General features: G+C 33.1%; 1 protein-coding gene across 2 annotated transcripts; it reads right to left on the reverse strand.

Annotated features, from left to right (window-relative positions):
- Positions 1 to 516: 516 nt before the first annotated feature.
- LOC105114574 (probable receptor-like protein kinase At5g15080) lies at positions 517 to 5,905 on the reverse strand. 2 transcript variants are annotated; one of them, XM_011011151.1, is made up of 6 exons: positions 5,403 to 5,905; positions 4,542 to 4,882; positions 4,278 to 4,413; positions 2,957 to 3,093; positions 2,733 to 2,856; positions 517 to 1,647 (listed from the first exon to the last, which is right to left on the reverse strand). In XM_011011151.1, exons 1-6 carry the CDS (start codon positions 5,608 to 5,610, stop codon positions 1,139 to 1,141), a joined length of 1,455 nt encoding a protein of 484 aa, XP_011009453.1. In that variant the 5' UTR covers positions 5,611 to 5,905; the 3' UTR covers positions 517 to 1,138. The 2 variants fall into 2 exon arrangements, with proteins under 2 accessions (XP_011009453.1, XP_011009452.1); XM_011011150.1 differs by having other exon boundaries at positions 2,957 to 3,096.
- Between the last annotated feature and the right edge of the window lie 2,279 nt (positions 5,906 to 8,184).

The following is an 8,184-nucleotide window of genomic DNA, read 5'->3' on the forward strand; positions in this document are numbered from 1 at the left end:
TGTGTCATGTTAGAGTGTGTGTGTATATAAAAAAAAAAAAAAAAGAAAAAAAATCGTGACCGATGGATTGATTCCATAACCTAAGCATTTGATCGGATTGTCTACGATTGGATTTAACAACTGGGCCACGATGTCTTAACTAATTATAAGTTCATTCCCTTCAAAAGCCTCTTATACCTTCTCCCCTCATTATTGAACCAGAAGCTTGAGCCATATTCAGTTGGAGCACGAACTTCAACAAAATAATTATTGGAGTCTACATCCATTGAACAAATTGTGATGCTCCCTTTCATGGCTCATGGCCATCTCATACCTTTACTTGCAATATAGCTTACCCCCACCTTCAACTCATCATCCGAAGAGCCAAACAAGGATCACCAAAATGATCTTTGCTTCTTTTTTTTTTTTGAAAAACATTGAACGCATTTGAAATATTTCCATGTTTGTCAGCACTCAGCAGAGACCAAGAAACATGATCCAATATTAATAATCTTGCCCATAAAGCATGTGATTTGCTTCATACTTCAAAGTGAAACCAGACGAGACCTTTTATATATTCATCTTTCCATTATATTTACCTTGTGTTTCCCTCTTCAAGATCCGCTTGAATGTCAATTTTCCATCAACTCTGTGATAAAGAAACCTATCTGTGAAAAGAGAAGCAATTAAAGATGGGAAGAGAGTACAGTATCCTATATATATATATATATGTATATATCATTAAATGATGAGTCAGAATTAAATAGCTACATAAATTTGCCTCACACTTCCCTTCTCATCAATGTACAATCAAGCTTACTAAAATCTCTTCATAACCCTCACCTCCATCGACATCTCAACTTGACTTCAATATCTTTCCAGTCTCCAACATATGACTTCTTAAGAGTCGACGCATTTGAGAGGTAAGAAACAGGAAGTAAAGCAGAATGAACCTCCCCAGATTCGATGTTTACCAACCACACCATGCAGGAGGCTCGTTCCATCAATTTACTGATAGAACATGGTGGATGAAGAACTAAAGACCACCCCTGGCTGCTCCGACAAATGATGGAACAACCCTCGTTGCTATTTCAAACTGCTGAAGCTATTGCCAAAAAGCTGAAACCAGATACAATATAAATGCAATTATAGTGTAGTGCTATGAACTTTTCCCTTTAGGTCTTGGTGACTGCTGAGGCTGGTTATATGGAGAAGCACGCACATCACTTAAGCTCCTCAATGGCTGTCCATTCCTTGTTACAAATCCAGCCTGTGTTCTAGTGCCATTTTTAGCATTCATGCTTGACTTGTTACGATCTGCTTGCATGCTTTGAAAGTAATACGAAGAGCTAGCCATATCCTTTAAGTTTGGTAAAGGCTTTAGTGCTTCAACAACTTCACTCATCTGGGGTCTGGCTTTGGGATCACGGCTTAGACACTGGGCAGCCAACTGAATGGCTTTCTGAGCTCCTTTGATTGAGAAATGGCCTTCAAGACGGGGGTCTAATAAGCGGTAGAACCTTCTCTTATCCCCAAAATTTGGCCTTGCCCATTCCACGAGGTTGTGCTCCCCATTTGGTCGGTTTTTGTCCATGGATCTTCGGCCAGTGAGCATTTCAAGTAAAACTACTCCAAAGCTGTAGACATCACTCTTTGATGTCAAATGTCCTAAACCAAGGTGGAAGACATAAGAGTTAAATAAACACAACAGACAAGGATACGTACTGATCAACAAGCAAGACACCAGCAAAAGACAGCAAGTTGCCTGTTATGAAAATTAGTTCAGTGATAGCATCCATTATGCAGAAGAAAAGGTTTTGTATGATTGATTCTAGAAATATGGAGTGTCTAATCTTATAATTTCATAGCAGGGTGTCTAATCTTATAATTTCATCCCAGGGCGTCTAGTCTTATAATTTCATACCAGGGTGTCTCATCTTATAATTTCAAGAAATGCAGAAACACAGGGGTTCGAACTCAATTGGAAACTTAATCCAAATTCCATCTCACATTCCACCTTTCACGACAAGCTTGCGTCTGTATGACAAAAGGCCAGAAGATGGCTGTTTAAATCATACATTGGAACATGTTCTTCCTTTCACTCATGCATTACAATGTGGTGGTGTTGTGATAATTATAGCAAAAGAATGAAGCCATTATATAAGGTCATCTTTGATTCCAATTGCCAGAAGCTGAAAAAGAATTCCCTAATTATCAGACTAACAAGATTGAGTGGTAACAGATATAGTGAGGACCACGACACTCAGTCTCTAGAGTCAATGACATTGGAGGGAGTTCTCTTCTACAGAAAGACAAGCCCCTCAGCCTCTCTCAGTGATATAGGATTTGTGGCCTCTTCAAACCCACATGCATCATACATTGTAACATGTTCTTCCTTTCACTCATATATTATGATGTGGTGGTGTTTTGATAATTATAGCAATAAAATGAAGCCACTATATAAGGTCATCTTTGATTCCAATTGCCAGATGCTGAGAAAGAAGTCCCTAATTATCATTATTGCTGAGAAAAAGAAAGGAATAGGGAGGTTTTTTTTTCTTTTCTTTTTGTCAATTTCCCAACAAACCCTGACATAAGAGCTACATTAAAAAAATCATATTGTTTAGTATGGAAAATCAGGGAATTTTTAGCTCAGGGGGTATTTTACTATTTAGCCTACAATTATTCATTCAAAGGCATGCATGCATCTATACATAAACACATAGCAAGGAAAAAGAAATAGAGCCACTCACCAGTCATCACATATTCAGGGGCAGCATAGCCATAGGTTCCCATAACTCTGGTTGATACATGAGTTTTACCTCCATCAGGAGCATCCTTTGCAAGTCCAAAATCAGAAAGTTTGGCATTGTAGTCCTAAAATAGTAATGTCTTGTATCAGAATCAGAAAGGGACTGGAAAGAGGAAATGATTAGTGAAGTAATTTTCCAATAGATGCACATGTTAAGCCACATACCGCATCTAATAATATATTAGATGTTTTAAAATCACGATATATTACTGGTCTGTCAGCCTCCTCATGAAGGAAAGCAAGACCTTGCGCAGCTCCAAGAGCAATTTTCATCCTGATAGACCAAGGAAGGGGCAAGGACCCTTCTGCACAGAACATGGTTGTTACCAGAGAACATTAAACATCAATTGCTGATGAATATCTTAAGCAAGAAAAGCATAAGCGAAAGGAGAATATGTGTAGATTTAGGGAGCTCTAAAATCATTTGCTGAAAGAAAGATAACATCTGAAGTAGGTTTTTAATAGGCAGACTTTCGAAGTGGTTAGATCATAGATAAGCAATATTCCTGGCTACCTTTTATTTATTGCAAAAAAAGAAAAAAAGGTTACAAACCATGTTAATAAATGGAAAAAACCAATGAAGCCACTATATAAATCCCTTGAACATTCAAAATCTTCTGAAACCTATTTCTACATGATACGTCAATAGATCCTTCTTCCAAAGTGGTAGTGACGTGCTCCATCTAGAGGAGGTTTATAGATTTTGTGAGGAATATGTTGCCGCTAGCTGATAAGTTTCACAAAAATGGAGTACGCCCAATGGCAGACTCTTACAATTCAAGACTACATAAAGTCAATACTAATTCCTAAACTTAAATCAACTTTTGCCGAACACGACATCTATCTACCTGACTAGAATGCAATAAAAAATATTACAGTGATGTTGGTTCTTAGGCAGAGCCATAGACACTGCTTCAGACAGTTGGACCTATTGCTCATTTGGCCAAGAAAAAAACCACTAAACTGCGAAATTAATATACAGATACCAGTGCAAGTGATGGCCTAATAGTTATTTACCTTCAAGTGGGACTGATGCACATCTAAAAGATGCTAATCTCAGTGCAAGTGATGGCCTAATAGTTATTTACTTTAAAGTGGACTGATGCACATCTAAAGGATGCTAATCTCCAAAGTTCTACAACATTGTGTCAATAAAATTTGAAGGCTCTAAGACTTATGGAATAAGTATTGGAAAAGTACATCACGTACATAGCAAGAACCTTGACACTTTCTAAAAGACTTCAATTCTATAAGCTAATTTATGTGCACCAGAGATCTTGCTCTTTTCTGTGGTAAAATAAGCATATCATGAATGTATTATCTTTGAAACATTAGGTGTGTCAACATAAGAAAGGTATTGGTTTTATGTGCATAGAAAATCATGGTAACATACACTAATTTTGGCACAAAGAAAAAAAAAATTGATAAGCAATTACATCTGGGATAAATAAGGAAAATCCTAGGCTACAGCTTTGCAGTTACATACTTCTGAAGAGGTGATTCTCCAAACTTCCTCTAGGCATGAACTCATACACCAGCAACCTTTGATCATCTTCAATGCAGTAACCAACCAATTTCACCAAGTTTTTATGCAGAAGGTTCCCAAGAAAACTAACTTCAGCCTGAAATATTGTGAAAAAACATGACTAATAATATAAAGTAAGAGAATCATCTTTTATTTTTCCAAGAACAAAAATCATCTAGCATTTGAAAGACCAAGATAGAAGTGACAAATAGAGAGAGATCATACAAGCCACTCTTTATGACCCTGAAGACCATCATGGTTGAGGGTTTTGACTGCAACGGTAAGTCCAGTGCCAGGTTTCACAGGAGCAGTTCCATTCTCCTCAATCCAACCTTTGAAGACACACCCAAATCCACCCTCCCCAAGAAGACTCTCAGGCCTAAAGTTTCTAGTTGCTAATTTAAGGTCATTAAATGTAAATTTTCGGAGCTGAGAAGCAAGCTTCAATTCCTCACTGAATGTTGGAAGTGAGGATGCACTCTCTGCATTGCTAGTCGTGGTAGTAGAAGACATTGCTGGAACAACAGGTTGGTCTTTGTTCTTCTCGTTTTTAGATTTACTTGGCACTGAAAATCAAAGTAGTGAGCAATTTTTTGCTATTATTCAAATCCAGAAGTATATTTGTCTCTTAATATTTATATATAACAACTTATTAACAACGTTTCTCAAAAGAACTAATTGGAAAGGTGACGAATTTCTGAATTTCAATCTAGTTCATTGAAGAACTAGTTGCAGTCATGTTATTCGATGCATGGATAATATGGTAACTGATCACGATAGACCTGTTAATCAAGGAACAACATGCCACACCAAAATCATCATGAGATGACAATCTTTAAAAAGGGTCCATCAATTTGAACACGCCCTTTAATTAACGGTACTAACTAAAAGGATAAAAATTCGGGAACGCTTTTAACTCGCTTTTTCTTAATTTGCTTTGAACCAAATCAACATAACACGAAAAAAATTAAGAAAAAAACTATCGAAAGCAATACCCACACAAGCCTATAGACAATAGCTCTGCATAAAATATCAGTTGATCAAAACATTACAGAAAAAAACAACAAAAAACAGAGAGATTTTTACCATAGTGAGTTGAGATGCCACTTAAAGAGCTATCAACTTTTGATCTTGAAGGCATGCAGCTTCCCGTCGACCTGAATTTAAACCAACATCCAATATCCTCCTCGTCCTTTTCATTTCCTTGATTTTTCTTATTTTTCTTGCTCTTTGATTTCTCTTTAAAATTCTTTACCTTTACAGAATCTGGACTCAAACCCATCTTCATCTTCATAAATATAAACACTCAATCAAAAGTTGTCAGATTAATCATAACAAAGAAAACCCATTTCAAAGATCCAAACTTTAAATCATCAAAACAATGAAAAATAGAAAAACAAGTGATTATCAGAGGAAATCAGTGATGCCCAGTTGTGAAGTTTAGTCAAAAACAGTTTTGAGAGAGCGAGTCAGATAGACGGACGCGCTTGAGAAAGAGGGAAAGTGTTCAACATGGGGCAGTTTGGGCAGTTTGAAACGGCAAGCAAGGCAGCTTGGGCAAGAGAGAGGACAGGAGTGGTCATAACAGTAACCTTAGTATTTTCCTATTTCCAGGCAACAAATAGAGGCATTTGTAACTTAATCCCTTTATTTTAACATAACCAATAAATTAATCCTCATAGTTTTAGAAGTTATATGTTTAATTCTTAGATTTTTAATCCGTATATAGCTTAGTCCTAATATAACTTCCTTATGCGTTTTCAATTTATTTATTATTTTTCTTGAAAGACAAGGAGAAGAAAAACAAACTTAATGAGAAAAATAATATTTTTTACTTGAAAATAAATAAAATAATATTTTTTTATTTTTTTTAAATTATCTTTAAAATTATCAAATCAAAATAACCAAAAAACATAAATAAAACAATATTTTTTTATGAAATACTTTTAGAAATGTAATTTTAAACAACATCTTAATATTGTGATAACTTTGCGATTAAGATTTTAAAAAAAATTTAAAAAACACTTTTAATTATAGTTTAAAAAAAATTAAAAGAATATATATTTAATTAAAATTAAATAAAAAGCTTATTTACAAAAAAAACAAGTAATTATGTACGAGATCTAGTGCAAAAAGCTTAATTTGTATAGAAGCCATGATACTAATGTGTTTGGCATGTTTTAATAATTATTTTTTAAAATATTTTTATTTAAAAATATATTAAAAATTTAAAAATTATTTTTAACATTAATGTATAAAAATAATTTAAAATTATAAAAAAATATTTTTTTTTTAAATCACGTTGCAACCACTCAAACAAACATTGTCCTATAGTTTGGCAAATAATAACTTGATTCTTCAGCCATTCAAAAACTAATAAGAAATCAATGGCATCTGATCAATCACTACAGGGTTCCTGCAATAAAATTCCTTCCTAGCCCCTCATCATTTCTCTTTCTCTTCATACATCCACCATCCAGAAGTGGATATAAATAAATATTATTATTAATGGATTAATTTACAGTTTATTAACTATAGCGACTAAATTACTAATTTCCTTAAATAAAAATAATTAATTATAACTTTTCACAACCAAAATCTCACTCTATTAAAAAAAAAAAAGTCATTCGCTTCATTTATGTAGGGGTATCCTATTATTTGTAGTTTATAGAGATTAATTAATTAGTTTCTATAAATGATTATCACTAACAGTTCCCAGGGAGAATCACTAAATCATTAGTGAATCAAGTATAATTAACTTTTTTTTTTTGGCTTAACAGTTGCTACTAAGTTTAGGATTTTACTAGATTGCTGTCACTTGCCCTGCCACAAGCTAAACTAAATTTTTTTTAATTTATAAAAAAATATTTAGATGACAATAATGCTTTAAAAGAAATAAAAAAACCTGAAAGTTAAGTTAAACCTAAATTAATTTAATAAAAATAAATAAATAATAACAATAAGAAATAAAAAAATATAAAATATTGAGAAATGTAATTAAACAATAAACTTGATAATCATTTTAGTGGCAAATAGTTATCATATAGTCTATATTATTATTGCAAATTTACTAAGACAAATAAGAATTCTTTCATTAGTGTAATAAAACACTAGGTAATGACCATTGTCACTTTTTAAAGAGCACACCGGTATTCAATTTAACTTTTTTTGAATGCATATTTTATTTATTAGCTTTGAAAATATTATATGTCTTTTCTTTGCAAAAAAAAATATAGGCTCACCCTTAAATGTCAACTATTACCAAGATCTACAAGAACCAAATATGATAGTTCAACTTAGAAAATAATAAGATAACTTTCTGATAAATGAGATGGCTTAGTTAATTAATCTGATAAGATAAATAATTAGTTCTAAAAAGAAAGTTATATGCTTGGATGTCAATACTAAGAAGCTCATAATGAATATACTCGTTTTTTTTATTTTTACACCTTCATTAAAAGATTATCTTTGATACTTATTTGGTTAATCAAAATTTACAAATTATTACCTTCAACATCCAAAGTTTTTCAAATATTTATATTGTCTTATCTTAAAATTAATTATCATTTGTTGCAAACCAAATAGATCAAGCATCTTTATCTTTGTCTAAAGCTATTCAACTAAAAATCACAAAAATCTCAAATATCAAGTTGGTAAAATGATGAGAAAGGAACAAGTTAAATTTGTGAAAAATAAGGTCATATATTACTGACACGACTAAAAGATTGATGTCTTCTCCCAAGTGCAGGAGTGTCGAAGTAATAAATAACCCGGCAAGACCAGGGTCGAACCACAGGGAGGTTATTTGTACAAATCATAAATAATAATAATACAACAACAATAACAATAACAATAACAACAACAACAA

This window comes from Populus euphratica, unplaced genomic scaffold (assembly GCF_000495115.2).
Source record: "Populus euphratica unplaced genomic scaffold, PopEup_1.0 scaffold956.1, whole genome shotgun sequence".
Taxonomy (NCBI): Eukaryota; Viridiplantae; Streptophyta; class Magnoliopsida; order Malpighiales; family Salicaceae; genus Populus; species Populus euphratica.